The sequence below is a fragment of the Gadus morhua genome, chromosome 4 (assembly GCF_902167405.1).
Source record: "Gadus morhua chromosome 4, gadMor3.0, whole genome shotgun sequence".
Lineage (NCBI taxonomy): Eukaryota > Metazoa > Chordata > Actinopteri > Gadiformes > Gadidae > Gadus > Gadus morhua.
Window position 1 is genome coordinate 31,484,559 of NC_044051.1, and position 15,164 is coordinate 31,499,722.

The 15,164-nt window shown below is 44.2% G+C and overlaps 2 protein-coding genes and 1 pseudogene across 2 annotated transcripts; all 3 read left to right on the forward strand.

Moving 5' to 3' along the window:
* Positions 1 to 1,537, forward strand: part of LOC115543145 (claudin-10-like) — a 2,944-nt pseudogene extending 1,407 nt beyond the window's left edge.
* Positions 1,538 to 4,368: 2,831 nt separating this feature from the next.
* On the forward strand, positions 4,369 to 10,480 carry cldn10e (claudin 10e). Its single transcript, XM_030353027.1, has 5 exons — positions 4,369 to 5,585; positions 6,018 to 6,179; positions 7,273 to 7,354; positions 7,935 to 8,048; positions 9,080 to 10,480. Exons 1-5 carry the CDS (start codon positions 5,354 to 5,356, stop codon positions 9,468 to 9,470), a joined length of 981 nt encoding a protein of 326 aa, XP_030208887.1. The 5' UTR covers positions 4,369 to 5,353; the 3' UTR covers positions 9,471 to 10,480.
* An 856-nt stretch (positions 10,481 to 11,336) lies between these two features.
* On the forward strand, positions 11,337 to 15,151 carry cldn10d (claudin 10d). The gene is made up of 5 exons (XM_030354948.1): positions 11,337 to 11,742; positions 12,741 to 12,902; positions 13,406 to 13,487; positions 13,873 to 13,980; positions 14,409 to 15,151. Exons 1-5 carry the CDS (start codon positions 11,511 to 11,513, stop codon positions 14,629 to 14,631), a joined length of 807 nt encoding a protein of 268 aa, XP_030210808.1. The 5' UTR covers positions 11,337 to 11,510; the 3' UTR covers positions 14,632 to 15,151.
* The last annotated feature ends 13 nt before the right edge of the window (positions 15,152 to 15,164 follow it).

Genomic DNA, 15,164 nt, shown 5'->3' on the forward strand with positions numbered 1-15,164 from the left:
TTACACACAGACACACATATGCACACACACAAACACACAAACATAAAGACACCCACACACACACACACAAACACACACACACACACACACACACACACACACACACACACACACACACACACACACACACACACACACACACACACACACACACACACACACACACACACACACACACACACACACATACCCAAAGCCACCCATACAAACACTGACACTTACACAAACACACACCCAAAGTCACCCACACACACAAACCCACACACATACACATGTATAGATACAAGACCTTTAGCTCCTGTAGTGTCTTATCAACAGCAGCTTTAACATTTTCATGGCAGTCAATAGCATTAACACATCCATGGTTTGGTTCCCCAACTGGTTTGAGCTGAATAAATAGTGGATCATTTGTAAGTATTTTTCTTGTTCCAGGGCTCTGTTGCATTACCGCCTGCTCCATCTACGCTCACAGGATCACCACAGACTTCTTTGATCCTCTCTTCATTGCACAGAAGTAAATATTTGCCAATTATTATGACAAAGTATTGCTATTTGTGTTAATTGTCTTCTTTTTGAACGTGATTGTATTTGTTTAGTTTGTTATTATTTGTTTTCGTTGTGATGTAATCATTATCATTATTATAATCATCATTGTCATTACCGTCACTGTTTCCATTAGCATTAGCGATGCCGTTAGCATGATGATGCATTGGGCTGTGGTCCCTGTGCAGGTTTGAGCTGGGCGGCGCGCTCTTCATCGGCTGGGCCGGCTCTGTGCTGTGTGTCCTGGGAGGCCTGGTCTTCTGTCTGTCCCTGTCGGAAGGCTTCACAGTCAGGCAAGCTCGATCAATCACTAATCAGTAGATCGGTCAATCAGTCAATCGGACAATAAATGACTCAAATAAGGATTTTAATGATATTTGTTTAAGCCTTTTGTCCCCTCCAAGGCTCTTGGGATTGTTTCAAGGGTCATTCTTGGGAGATTTTACTGCATGAATACAATATAGGGAATCACTCTTATTGCCCTTTGAGGCAGGCCTCTGATAAAGAGCGCTCTGGTTCCAGTCAGGGAAAAGCTGTGCAATGACCCCCAGACCAACTCTGACCCCGAGGAGAGACGTGGTTCCTGGGGTGAACAGCATGGTTTTCTTTTTAATATCCATTATGACATGACTGTTTTCTTTGTTTCAGTTAAATAACGACCGCAATTATCTATGTGAATGTCACCTTGGCAGCGAGGGAAAGAGAACCACTGCGGACAGAACACAGTTTGCTGTCAGGGTAGAAAATTATGGAAGTAGAATTTAAAAGAATTAATACCAGTAATAGTATTTTAACCATTTAATTATATTTGTACTTTGATTCATAAATAGCATATTAACGCTTGATAGCGGGACATCCTCAGCGCAGTTCGTCAAGGCAAAGGTTTCACTTGTTTGTACGTTCATCTCAATTTGGATCACTATTTATTGTCGACCATGCGACACCACAAGGTGTACACCCACACACACACTTACACACACACACACACACACACACACACACACACACACACACACACACACACACACACACACACACACACACACACACACACACACACACACACACACTCACACCAACACATACCAACACATGTGTATATGCATATATATATATATATATATATATATATATATATATATATGCATATACACACACTTCAATTCTTTTATTTTTCCCGCCTGTTCCTTTTGTCCAGTAGAACAGAGTACACCTACGGCAGGCGCGCGTCATTTGCGACCGCTCGCCCCGTGGACAGCAGAGTACTCCACGCGGAGACGCAGCGCGCTCAGCGGGATTCGACGCGGAGATTCGAACGTAACGCCTATGTGTGACGGAGCAGGGCGCAGCGACGGGGACATCGAAAAACAACAAAACTGAATTCAGAATTCAAAAAATTGCAACATGCTCTCCATAATAACTCATACAAACTTCAAGAACAGCAAATAACTTTAATAAGTTAGGTTAATGTAGTAAGCCTCCACTACTTTTGATTATTGGGTTATGGGTGAGCTCCGAAATATCGTACTTTTAAACAGAGATAGGAAAGTGGGCCATGAGTCGAAAAGGTTAGGAACTCCTGATCTAGTGACAAGTGATTAGGGTTGTCTTTAAGGTTAAGGGGTGAAACTGTAGTCATCCTACAGCAAGATGCCCTAACTCAATACCTGCTGCTTAACGCCATGTAGCCTATACCACTTTCAATCCTTTTACTCAATATCTCAACGTTTTTTTTCTCATTGTTTGTACATTTTAACGTGTCAACTGTAAATAAAGTTTTATAAAACATCACTATTGGCTATTGACTTCTGTGATGACAACTTAAAAAAAACATATTTAACTGAAATGTACCAATGAAACCCATATAAAGATACAAAAATCTTTTCAGTGAAGAATTGTAATGGATTTAATGGGTCAGGTTTCCTTTACTACAAAATCAACAGGCCCCTCTGAGAAAAGTCTAAAACCGAAAGATGTTTTCCTCCCATTCTCGCAGTGTCCCTCTGACCTCGAGAGGTCATAATGTATCACTAGCACTGATCTATCACCACCTGTTGATCAATATCGAGACCCCCATCCCCCGTCCCAACCGTCCCATGTCACACAATAGCACTTGCCCCCCATGACGAAAATACTTCATTTACCTGGTCGCCCGGTTCCCTGCCGTCCGCTAAACAGTGATCAGGTTTCTGGATTGTTCCAAGGAGAAGGAGCAGGGGGGAGTTAAGATAATGGTTGCATTGTGCGGTTTTTTTCTTTTTTTTTTTGCTGGGTGTATGTTTCCAAGAGGAAGGATAATGACGCATTAATAAACACATTACATTGATTGACGCATCGATCGCTCAGATAAACATCACCGTAGACTCCAAATACGTTTTTGATGACAGCTTTTGGTCGGCTGCGATTTCCTGAAGCACGCACCTCAGTGACCACTAGAGGGCAGCGTGTCCACACTTTAGCGCAACTAGGAATTAGTAACCCTAGCACCGAGATCATAATCAAATAGTCAAAATACTTTGCCCCCCGGACAGCAGGATAAATAATTAAACTGTCAAAAGACTTCGCCGTTGCGAAGTCATGTATTCCTCCTGAAACAGGTTTATACATTAACGTCTTTCCTCCCCTCACAGTGACAACCCCGAGGCACGTCCCGACGTCAGAACTTGAAGTGTATAGCAGCATATCGCTGTTGCAGTGTTGTGTAAAAAACACATCTCAAGAGCATTGATGTTGGTCTAGTTTGTGTGTTGAGATTTATCCACTCAGCATGACAGAAGCCTGCTGGAGAGTGCCTTCTTTCTGAAAGGGGGGGGGGGGCTCAATGAGGGAGGAACCAGGTTTTGGTCCTCAATAGTTCCTCAATTTGCTAAATTAAATCATGCTTTTTGGGATGGATGACAAAGAGCACCGGCCTCGATCTCTTTAAAGTTCACTAATATGCAGATTTCGCCCGCATGACGGTCATCGTTTGGCTCTCTTGCAATTTTGCCTTTTTTTCAAACTGCTGGCTCAGAAATGTATGTTATAATTGCTTCCTCATCATCGTTTCCTCTTTAACGTGGGCTACAACACAGACAACTTCACTGATCACTCGCCAACTGGTTCGGACCACTAGCTTTGGCGCCAACTGCTGGTCTTAACAAGTAGTCTGAGTGAGCGACCATGGTCAGTCGACACAGATCACTGAATTGGCTACTACAACCCTTTCTCTCAGGTGTTGTGCATTGGTATGCACTCCCTGTCGTGAAATGCACTTTTTATTGGGAAAAACAAAACAAATAGGCTACGATAAGGCAAATGGGAACATGCAATTAAAAGGACTGAGCACACAACTTAATTGAAATGATTGAGGTTTATATGGTTGATATTATTTATGTGATTCTCAAATCAATAATAAGAACTTCTGGGTGAATCTCATTTTTCCTATAGTGAGGTGCTCCTTAGTTTCGTTTTTTGTCCTTTCTGTTCAATGTCTCACACCTCACGAGATCGATTTAGTTTTAGAATAACACATTGTATTTCCCCTCTCTAAAACGCAACTCTTCTAAAGAGCGAGAATCAAGGATGATCTCTTCTTCTCTTCTATTACCTAAACAAAGAATCGCGGTGGGACATGTTCACGACAGGTGCATATCACAGCCCAAAACCGAGCTGGCCAGCACACAAACACACACACACACACACACACACACACACACACACACACACACACACACACACACACACACACACACACACACACACACACACACACACACACACACACACACACACACACACACACACACACACACACACACACACACACACACACATACACACACTATTCGCCTTGTACACTTTAATCACCAGGGGGGCCCACTCACATGACATGGTACAATACTGTCACCACAGCCAATCTGTCCCTCCTTTACTTATAAGCTGAGACCGGGGTCGTGAAACATCCCTTTCATGGACGCTCCCTGCAGAAATCCTCACGTCAATCAACCCCCAAACCCTAACCCTAATAACCCTCCAATGACGCATTTAATTCCAGTCATGGTGGCTCAGAGAGCATGGGCAGTAGACGGTCTGAGGCTCAGCATGCGGCCCCACAGTGTAGGCCTTTAACAGCTTCAGAGGAAGACGCTGGGTGGTGTCTGCCCTGCAGCCAAGTCAAGCACTAATGTCATAGTATTGCAATAAGAACAATATGAAGGAACACCGGTAAGGGCTTGTCAAACTCAATGGCTGGGTGGAGTTAGGTGTCATCTAGGCAGAAAGATCCAACATGTCTGGAAAAGTAGATCCTATCCTGCTGAATCATTGTACAGAAAGCAGTTAAAATTGTCGCCAAATCAGGGCTATTGCTCTAATTGCTCTGATTAAGTTATATTGTTTTATAATTCAAACAACAATCTAACTTGTTGAGTGCCCCAGAAACCAACCAATAGGATGAGAGAAGGTGCATCTAATCCGTTGTTTTGATAACCCGAGCCGAATGCTGAGGCCTACAGTTTCGGCCAATATCTTGACTCCACATCTCCAGCAGTGACGGTGAGGGCCGTGAGAGCTCGGCACACCGCCGCCTCTCACACGCAGCGGCCTGCAACACGAAACGGTCGTTCCACACCTCACTCGGAGCTCCCTGTGAATCGCTATGGACTTCCGATGGCCAAATTAGGAGTTAGCAAGGTGAAGAGAACGCCGCAATACAAAGAAAAACATCACGTCTAGAGGGAACGTGATTCCTTGGCAACGTCTGTCAAGACGCCGCCCCCCTCTCCCCCCCCCAAAAAGAACCTAACACACCGAGGGGTTCCCAGCAGCGATGAAGATCCGTGTGGTCCAGATCTGGGGGTTTCTGATGACGGTGCTGGGCTGGATCTTCGTGGCCTGCACCATAGCCATGGAGGGCTGGAAGATCACCTCCATTGGTGGGATGGGGGGCTCGTCAATCATCAAGATAGCCTGGTTCTGGTCCAGCCTTTGGCGGGCTTGCTTTACCGACTCCACGGCCGTCACCAACTGCTACGACTTCCCCGTGCTCTGGTCCGTGGATGGTGGGTGAGACGTGTCTGTTGTTCGTTGGGTCGAAGTTTGAAGTGTGTTCTGAACGATCTGGGGCACTTTTGAAACAGGGCAAGTTTCTGTAAATTATTGCCCCAAAAAAAAATGGATTTAGTTTGTATAGACATGATCAGTGGCTAGTTGGTTTCGTATTTGGGTGAAGGATGAGTCTTAGAGACACAGGTTAACTTGCCACTTGTAACTCTTTTAGGTTATTTTAGGTTTGTGCAGTGTGGGGAAATGTTTACAGTGAAGGGTCATTCATGCAATGTTGGCACACAGTTTCAGTCCATTACATTTTCCCATACATAGTACTATATTGGCCTATTCCTGGGTCTGCCTTTGGTCTCATCCTTCGACCTTGTTCTGCAACACCCGTTTTCTTCCCATCATTGAAATTTCCTTCTATCTGCTGCCCCCTGCAGGCCACATCCAGATAGTGCGTGGGCTGCTAATGGGGTCGCTGGCGGTGGGCGCGCTGGGCTTCGTGCTCAGCATGATGGGCATGGAGTGCACCTTCCTGGGTGGGAAGGAGAAGCCCAAACACAGGAAGGTCTACGCAGGGGGATGCTTCCACATACTCAGCGGTAAGCAGCTGGGAACCAGAGGAGTGTAAACAAGGATAGGTGTCCCAGAGACATGAAACAACCCAGTTGTACATTTGCAATGTTTTATTAAATTCCTGGACCAGTATTTCATAATCAACTCTAGTGTTTTCGAGCCAACTAGCAATCTAGTTGCAATCTATTTAATGCAACAAGTAACATGTAGAAGTGCCTGACTCACTGTGGAGGAAAGGGGTTGTGTCAAAACATGGTAGGGATTGCATTGAACATGGACTTCCTTATCCGAGCAAAGATTCAATATTGCTAAAACACAAATAGCTGCACTCTCCATTATTTAAGCAATAGATCACGCCAGGCTGTGTTATGTGCTCATTATACCACTGTTAAGGGGCGTTGTCCGGCCCCGACGCGCAGCGGAGGGCCGGCGACCCCCTTCACAGTGGTATAATGAGCACATGCCACTGACTGAAGTGATCTATTGCTTTTATACAACGGTTACTGTCATGGCGAAACGAAAGTCGTAGACACACTACATTTAAAAAGAAACCAAGAAAGTCAAAATAGCCGTTTTATCAAAGATTACAAAAGAGTAGTCCCTCCTGGCTGCCGCTATGCATCGAAGGTCGCTATGCAACACACTTCAGCGTCCCTCCGAGAGAAGGCTCCGATAGAGCGGTTCGCCGGCAATTTATCCTATGGAGCAGTTCACTCGCCGTGTGCCTAAGCTTTCGTTAGTCTCTCCATCGCCTTGCTCACTCCCGGAGTAACAACATTTACACCCTCTCATCCAACATATGTTTTACTTTGTAACTGTTTCTACTTCCAGGCGCGGAGTGATATGCAAACTTTCACAAAATGATCGGGCGTCATAGCAGTTATGTATACGCTCATTTTACAACCGTTGGGAACCAATCAGATCGCTGGATTTAGGTCCCCCGTTGTATAATATTATTTAATGAAGAAAGCTAAACCAATAATCAAGTGCAACCAATATTTACTCAATCAAAGGTTGAAATGTATTTTTCTAAAACTTTATCAAATCGTTTTTTCTTAATGTATAATAACGACCTTATGTAATTCTGAAATCTGAAGTGAATGCTTTTGTGAACCTCAGGTATCCTGTCAACGTGCGGGTATGTGGTCTATGCCCAGTATGTCTCTGGAGAATACTTCAACCCCCATTTTGAAGGACTGAAGTAGGTCAAGAAGTCATCTTCGTTGTTAGCTCAATGAATCATATATCACATTGTTAAACAATATCATTTCTTCAACTGCATTGTGAATGACAGTTAACTCCTTTACTCTCCCTCTCTCTCCCTCTCTCTCCCTCTCTCTCCCTCTCTCTTCCTCACTCTCCCTCTCTCTCTCTCTCTCTCTCTCTCTCTCTCTCTCTCTCTCTCTCTCTCTCTCTCTCTCGCTATCTGTCTCTCTCTCTGTCTCTGTCTCTCTCTGTCTCTCTCTCTCTCTCTCTCTCTCTCTCTCTCTCTCCCTCTCTCTCTCTCTCTCTCTCTCTCTCTCTCTCTCTCTCTCTCTCTCTCTCTACCCCTCTCTGTCTCTCTCTCTCTCTGTCTCTCTCTCTCTCTCTCTCTCTCTCTCTCTAACTCACTCTCTCTATCCCTCTATCTTTCTCCCTCACCCTCTCTCTGTGTCTTCCCCCCCTCTCTCTCTATCCCTCACCTTTTCTACGTATGTTTAACCTCTCTCTCGCTCTCACCCTCTCTATCTCCCTCTCTCCTTCCCCCCCCCCCCCCCCCCCCCCCCTCTCTCTCTCTCTAGGTTTGACCTGGGGACCCCTCTCTTCCTGGGCTGGGTGGGCTCTGCGTTTCACATTACTGGCGGATGTTTTTACCTTTGGGCCTCATGCAAGCCGCTGTGTGGAGGAAAAGTGACGTAAGCGTCCCCCCGTGTGCGCACACACACACACACACGCGCACACACACACACACACACACACACATACACACAACCACACACACACACACACACACACACACACACACACACACACACACACACACAAACACACACACACACACACACACACACACACACACACACACACACACACACACACACACACACACACACACAAACACACACACACACACACACACACACACACACACACACACACACACACACACACAAAAACACACACACACACACACACACACACACACACACACTCACACACACACACACACACACACACACACACACACACACACACACACACACACACACACACACACAAACACACAAACACACACACACATATACACACAAACAGACACACACAATAAGATTATTATAGCTATTTTTTTTCTCTGATAAGAAGATCCTGTGTTTCAAGGTTAGCTGTGTGTGTCGGGTTACTTTGTTGTGATGTGTGAACTCCCACGATGCCTCTCACTACCTATGATAATAATTCCTATACTCTGTGCTCTGTGTAGTTGGTGGTTTTTTGAAAGAGGGTGTGCAGCCCTTCCATTTTTCTATCCCGTTTGGATAAAATGTTTGGCTAAATGATTCAATATAAAATTGAAATACTTGTTACCATGGTAAATCGCTTTGCCGTGTATAGTTTATAAGGGGGAACACAAAGTTAAAGCTATGGTAGGCAACTGATTTTAGAATACTCAGTCAAAAAATTTAACAAATCCGGTATCTGTGGCAGGTTGTAAGGCATACCACTCTGTCTACTCACCCTCTAGGCTAAAGCTAGCGAGCTAGTCAAGTATTTTTGGTAAGTGGCTTTAGACATAGGCCTGAAGAGAAGGTTGGGATTTTTACGGTTAGATTCTTTCCAAATCTTGCTGACTTGTTTCTCCAAATTGCCTACCCAAGCTGTAAGGTAAGGATGAAGATTGCTGAACCAATGAAAAAAATCCCGCTTATAAAGTTCGACTTTCCCTTTGAAGGACTATCGTGATTCCCGCCGTTCCTGAGCTTCCTGAGACGACAACGGCCTTGTCCACCGTGTCTGAGATCCCATCCAAGAGCAAGGTCTCCACCTCCTCCACCTCCTCCTCCTCTTCCTCCACTGCTCGTTCCGATGTGTCCGGGATCTCGTCAAGGGCCGAGCGTTCCTCCGGGTCTTCCAGGTCTTCCAGGTCATCCGGGTCTTCCAGGTCGGCGGGGCGGCCCTCTCGGTCCCGGGCCACCAGGTCATCAGCCTCGGAGTCGGGCCGCTCGTCGAGGTCCAGCCGGTCGTCTCGCTCCAGCGGGGCTGGGGGTGCTGGGACAGTATCGTCTCGGTCCGCTGGGTCCAGGAGTGACCGCATACCCTTCTTGAATACCAACTACGTTTGAAATGTCTTTAAAGGTGACATATCATACCAACAGGTGTGTGTGTGATCAACCGTTACAAGCTGATTTGAAAATCTGCCTCTTCTGACATCAGAGGAGGGCGTGTCCCCCTAGATGTGTGACAGATAGATGAGCAACGTTTGCTGCAGTCCGCTGGGTAGGCTGGTAGACTGATCTATCCAGCACACATCTAGGTGGACACGCCCACTGGTGATGTCAGAAGAGGCCGATTTTCAAAAATGCTTGTAACGGCTAATCACACTCACACCTGGTATGATATGTCACCTTTAAGTACAATAGTGTGCAATTACATTACAGGTTCTCTCCAGATACGAATGTGGGTTTTTGTCGACCGTGAATCTGAATGGATGTATGCATATTGTTTTTGCATGATCAATTAGTTTGGCAATTGGGTTTATTGGTTTTCTATTCATAATTTCTGTTCATTCCGTCCTGGGGATAGTGAATAGGGCTTGTCTGGTCATCTTCACTGTATTTTTTATCAATTCCTCAAACACTCCTTTAATCTGATCTCCTCCTGTTGTCCTTCAACCCCTGCTCATCAGTGGGAAACCAAAGAAAATATATCTATATAGCCACTAAATAATTTATTGTTACAGATACCACCAAAATGTAGATATATTTTTGATTTTTATATATTTTTGGCCCATTGACACATAAGGAACTGGTTCAGGGATAGACATGTGTATATAGGTAGGAGTGTCACAGCACTATTACATTTACGTTAGCGTTTATATAAATAACACCGTACTGTGTTACTAGGATTACGATCCAAAATGTCAGCCGCTCTGGAGCCACGTGGAAAGATTTCTCCAGTACGTAATGAGGATATTATTTGACACAACAGCCTAATGCTTGAATTGTTTCAATAAAGACGATATCAATGCTAGGAAGCTATTGGGAAACCTTTACTGTACTTTCTACCAAAGATTCAAAGTTATGCTATATATTGGTTTGCCAATGATGTACATAAATAAAACAGAATAAATACCTTTTGTGGTCAAATGCTATATCATCTTTGATTTCAAGGGTATGAATATCGTAAAATTATAAAATCTTCAGAAACCCCAAGATTTCATCTATTTCATTAATGGTAAATGTTCAAAAAATTCAAGAAACTTCGCTGTACATAAAGAACACCCTATTTTATATAGGAGTAGCCACAATGATCAGAGAATAGACGAAAAACCACCACAGTATAACAAGCCTTCACATCTGAGGACTTTCTGAAGCGCCGACTGAAGTGGGGCTCTCCTTTAGGCCTGTGGCAGCTGGGGAGGCCAGCTCAGGTGTACCCTGTTAGCCCTAACGAGGTGTCTGACGCAAAGGAACCCTGGAAATGAATCGGTCGGAAATGGAAAATCTAAATGGACAAAATGCAATGACATTATTAAAACACTAATCGACAACCCTGGCACTTTGACTTTGTCTCCTAGTCCATTTCAGGGTATTAATGTGTGATGATGTGGGGGCCGTCAGGCCCAAGGGCCCAACCAGAAGGGACTAAACTCCACTCTGATTAACCCTTGAATAATCATTGCATTTTTTGCAATTTACAATTAATTATTAATTTGATTGGATCCTTGTTATTGTTACTTATTTTTGTTCCTCGACCGTTTAGCTACTCTAGATTAGACAGAGTGATGTCATCTTCAAATAAACATGGGGCATTTGAAACTCTCTCTCTAAGCAAGAAATTTGAGAGGGGTTGGCTACAATTACAGATAAAAGGACATTCCCACTTCCACTCGTGGGAAAGTGTTGGGTCAAATGCTTACTGGGCAAAAACATATAAAAGACGTGATGAAGACCGACTGGTTTAACCAGCGCGCATCAGCATTTTGACGCTCAACACCTGATCTCAGTTTATCCTAGTTTGACTTGTCTTGAAAGCATTTTACAACTGTCTTCTCTCTCCATTGCCCCTGGTCTTTTATCCATTAAATCACAGTAGCATTTTCCAGATTCCTCATTTTGTTGCTGTTGGATTTTATTCGATTTGATTAGGGGTGGACGGCCAAGATGAAGTACAGGACCGTGGTGATGTACTTGGAGGTGGGTTGCTTCGTGTCGTGTCTGTGCGGCTGGGTCCTGGTTTGCTCCACCTTGCCCACGGAGTACTGGAACTTCTCCGAGGTGGGCAGCACCGTCCTAACCACCGCCAACTACTTCTCAAATCTGTGGATGGACTGCATCTCGGACACCACGGGCGTCTCCGACTGCAAGTACTACCCCTCCATGCTGGGACTCTCCGGTAGGCGTCAGACGTCGGCCAGTCGTCACTGTTTAGCGGGCCTGTATTATGTGTCAGTGGACCTTATTTCATGTGATTAAATAGGCCCAAAAGAGATGTTTTACCTTTACAAAGAAAGGTATAACGTCTCCTTAAACGTTAAAAAAATAAAAGGAAAGCGTGAAATGAGCGGTAGGCGTGATCAGTGTTAAAAAATAATTTGAGATTTGCCGCTTCCGCTCGTATTTTTTATTGAATGAAATGTAAAAATCAAAAGTTAACCATGAAAAACGTTACGACCTGTTAATTTATGTTTCAGATCTAATTATTTTGTGGGTCTACTTCAATGTGTGTTTCAGAACTTGAGCAAAGTTACGTTCAGATTTTTAATCAAACAATGATTTAGACAGTAATAACATTAATAACGAGGATTAACAAAGGGAAATAAAGGGTTCTGCTAAGGGCTCAGATTAAGGGGGTAACCTGTGGGGCCCCTGAGAGCCTGAATACTTTTAATTAGAAAGGCCACCGGCTAGTGATTGGGTTTTACTACATGTCAACACTCTCCTCTTATAATCCCCCCCTGGCCCCATTCAAGTTCTTGTTCGACATTGTGCTTCCATTGGCTGAACTGGCCCCTCGTGGCGTCAGTAGTTCTATATCCAAAATTACTGTCTACGCCCGTGCCGAATGGCTATTGATGGCATGACGTGCTGTTATTATAAGTAATGTTTTTCCCTTTAGGGTATGGGGGCCCCTCTGGGCTTCTGGGCCAAAAGCACGAAACTAGGAAACTATAATATATGCAACGGTAAAATGAATGAAGCAGGCATGTAATAATTAAAATATATAATTATTATGAATAAATATATGTATAAAGATATATCCCTGAAATAAATAAATGTTACAAATCGAGTTACTTCAATTTCCCTTCCTCTGTTTTTACTTAGATAACGCTCCTCTGGGTGCATTGTGTGTGTCGGACAAGTTCGCTTCCTCAACCGTCTTGTGTCCTCCAGCGTTCCTCCACGCGTGCCGCGCGCTGGCCGTGGCGTCCGTCGCCACCGGCTTCTTCGGCGGCGTCCTGACGCTCATCGGGATGAAGTGCACCAAGATCGGCGGCTCGGAGCTCGCCAACGCCCGGGTCACCTTCGCAGGAGCGGTCACGTATTTTGTATCAGGTAAAAGAAAAAAAAGTTGGGTTTCAAGCCCACCTGTGATTGACAGGGAAAATGGGTTCCCCGAACCAATCGGGAAAGAGATGCCCGTTTTGGTCAGAAATGTACGTAAACTCCAAACCAAATAGGAATAGATATATTTATATATAAATCACACTGAAATAGAGCTCCTTAATGTAACCTATAACACAGGGGGGCAGCTGGGGACAGCACGTGTCACAGTGAAGCTTAAAAATAAGCAGTTGACGTGACGTCACAGTTCATGCACGCAATAGCACTTTTAAACCTTTCGAGGGAGTCTTCAACAATGCAAAACCATCTTCAAGTAAAATGGAAGTTTAAACCCTTTAAACCCTAAACAACAACTATATTAATTAAGTTTAATTGATTCAATATCATTAATTTCTTTATCGCTTTATTATTACTCTATCTATCGTAAAGAAATATAGCCTACCAGTAAAATCAGCAGTATATCAAATATAATCCTATATTTCGCTTCCTCCTAGGTCTCTGTGGGATGGTCACCTACTCACTTTGGGGCAACCGAGTCGTTAGCGAGTTCAAGGATCCAAACTTTGTGGCACAGAAGTGAGTAAGGTGTTGCTTCTGCGGCAAGCATTCATTTGACTGAACTTTTTGTTTTCTGTTTCTGTTGACAGAAAACAGAACCGTGTGACACGTTTCCATGTAGGAATGAAAGGTCACAAAGCTAACTTGTGCTGTATTGAAAAAAACGCTTAGGCCAACCGGTTAGCCGAGCTAGTTTGCATATCACTGTTGCACAGCCAGTAAGACAGGACATGAAATCAGTAACTGCAAGGTAATGAATTGTACACATTGTGAATATATCTATATCTTTTTTTTTATCAAAGAATATATTGAAATAGTTATTCATATTTTATTTTTCAATGGAAATTCCAGCCATGAACACAATCTCTTAACAGACTCGCTATCTGCTGTCTCTGCGGGCCAGGTTTGAGCTGGGGGCGGCGGTCTTCGTGGGCTGGGGCGGATCCAGCCTCCTGCTTGTTGGAGGGGGCCTTTTGAGCTATCTCTCTGGCAGAGAGGGCCTACACTTCAGGTAAAACGACCAGTTTAACAGTGCAACTCACTATTGATTAGTAAAGTTCTTTATTGGGTACTTTTGTCAAACGTAAATCACACTGAATTCATTGTTTTTCATATTTTTTCTTTTGACAATTTTGTGGATTTGCTTAAAACTCACCATCATTCATCACCCAATCAAACTAAAAATAGTCTGATTTATTTAGATAGAAATCTTTATCATCAAATATCTTAAAGCTTATACTTCAGCGAGCTCTGGTGACCCCTAATGCATTTCCCCTATAGTTTTGGAAACACTCTTTTAGGGCATCCTGCTTACAGAGCGCTTACTGGTTGGACTGTGGACAGAGGGGATCGAGGCCATCACCTATTGGATGGGAGGCTAACACCCTACATGCTAATCACAAAACCCATCCTAAATAACGCCCATTTCCGTTCCTCCAGTAGCGACAAGGGTCCGCGCCGACCCGCAACGTACGCCCAGGCCCGCTCCAGACGGACGTACGCAACGGCGCGGACTAGACGGACATACGGACCACCTCTGTTCTACCAGGGCCGCGACAGCAGGGGGGTCCGGAGCACGAGGACCCCTGGGACCATCAGGACACCCAGGACCACCAGCCAGCCCAGGACCATCAACTTCCCCGGGAGCGAGGAGTTCGTATGACGGTCGCAGCCGCTTGGTCAGAGACTCATGAGTTTTTGTTTTTTTAAGCCTTTTGTAATACTTATTTGTGTTGTTGTATGAACTGGACTTTCTATTATTTTTTTGTTCTTTGTGTGTCAAGAAATGTTTCAAGATTGTTGGTCTGTGACTTATTTTTTTATGACTTGTTTTAACCTCTAAACCAAAAACATCTTACTTAACGTCAAACTGATTTATATGAATTTAAACAATATCTTATCTATCCACTAATCCATCACTTTAGGTATCAAATTCACCATCAAAATGCCAACTGTAATCCTAACACAGACCCTCAATCCTACCTCAACCAAAACACTAACCTTCTAATACTGGGCCCGCCCTAAGGATGCTGCAACCCTCCCCTGCCCCATGATTGGTCAGTCACCTGTTAGCAGATCCCTGATTGGTGAGCAACAAGAGCGAACTAGATTATCGTTAGTAGAATGGTGGTTCTTTGGGTTGATATTGTTGATGTTTATGTAAATAAAGCCATTGAGACAAATTGCAATATAGGG

Coding starts and splice junctions, on each gene's coding strand:
- cldn10e (XM_030353027.1), top strand. CDS start 5,354: ATGAAGATCCGTGTGGTCCAGATCTGGGGGTTTCTGATGACGGTGCTG. Junction 5,586..6,017: donor CGTGCTCTGGTCCGTGGATG/GTGGGTGAGACG, acceptor TGCCCCCTGCAG/GCCACATCCAGATAGTGCGT. Junction 8,049..9,079: donor CTGTGTGGAGGAAAAGTGAC/GTAAGCGTCCCC, acceptor TTCCCTTTGAAG/GACTATCGTGATTCCCGCCG.
- cldn10d (XM_030354948.1), top strand. CDS start 11,511: ATGAAGTACAGGACCGTGGTGATGTACTTGGAGGTGGGTTGCTTCGTG. Junction 11,743..12,740: donor CTCCATGCTGGGACTCTCCG/GTAGGCGTCAGA, acceptor TGTGTCCTCCAG/CGTTCCTCCACGCGTGCCGC. Junction 13,981..14,408: donor AGAGAGGGCCTACACTTCAG/GTAAAACGACCA, acceptor CCGTTCCTCCAG/TAGCGACAAGGGTCCGCGCC.